This window comes from Pterocles gutturalis, unplaced genomic scaffold, assembly GCF_000699245.1.
Source record: "Pterocles gutturalis isolate BGI_N339 unplaced genomic scaffold, ASM69924v1 scaffold13786, whole genome shotgun sequence".
NCBI classification, from domain to species: domain Eukaryota; kingdom Metazoa; phylum Chordata; class Aves; order Pterocliformes; family Pteroclidae; genus Pterocles; species Pterocles gutturalis.
In genome coordinates, this window is record NW_010097999.1 from 1 (window position 1) to 262 (window position 262).

Genomic DNA, 262 nt, shown 5'->3' on the forward strand with positions numbered 1-262 from the left:
CTCCATGCCCAGCCGCACGTCCATGTCAGAGTCGTCAGTCACAAACCTCCTGTGAGTATGAGCATCCCTCCGAGCCCCTGGGCAGAGCTCGCTGGACCCCTGTAGCCACCCTCTTCCCTGGGGGTGGGTTGTGCCAGGGCTGGCAGGATGGGCAGGGAGCCCAGCATCTCCCTCTCCCCTCCCAGGAGGGAGAGCGGGAGCGGTGCGTGCCTGGACATGCAGGTGATCAACACGGTGCGGAGCCGCCGGGACAAGGAGGACG

General features: G+C 66.4%; 1 protein-coding gene across 1 annotated transcript in view; it reads left to right on the forward strand.

Moving 5' to 3' along the window:
• Positions 1-4: 4 nt before the first annotated feature.
• LOC104471922 (sodium/hydrogen exchanger 5-like) overlaps positions 5-262 on the forward strand; it is a gene marked incomplete at its 3' end in the record, with an annotated part of 2,274 nt that continues 2,016 nt past the window's right edge. The window contains 2 exon segments of the mRNA XM_010087433.1: positions 5-51; positions 186-261. Of these exon segments, the coding sequence (XP_010085735.1) occupies positions 5-51; positions 186-261 (123 nt within the window).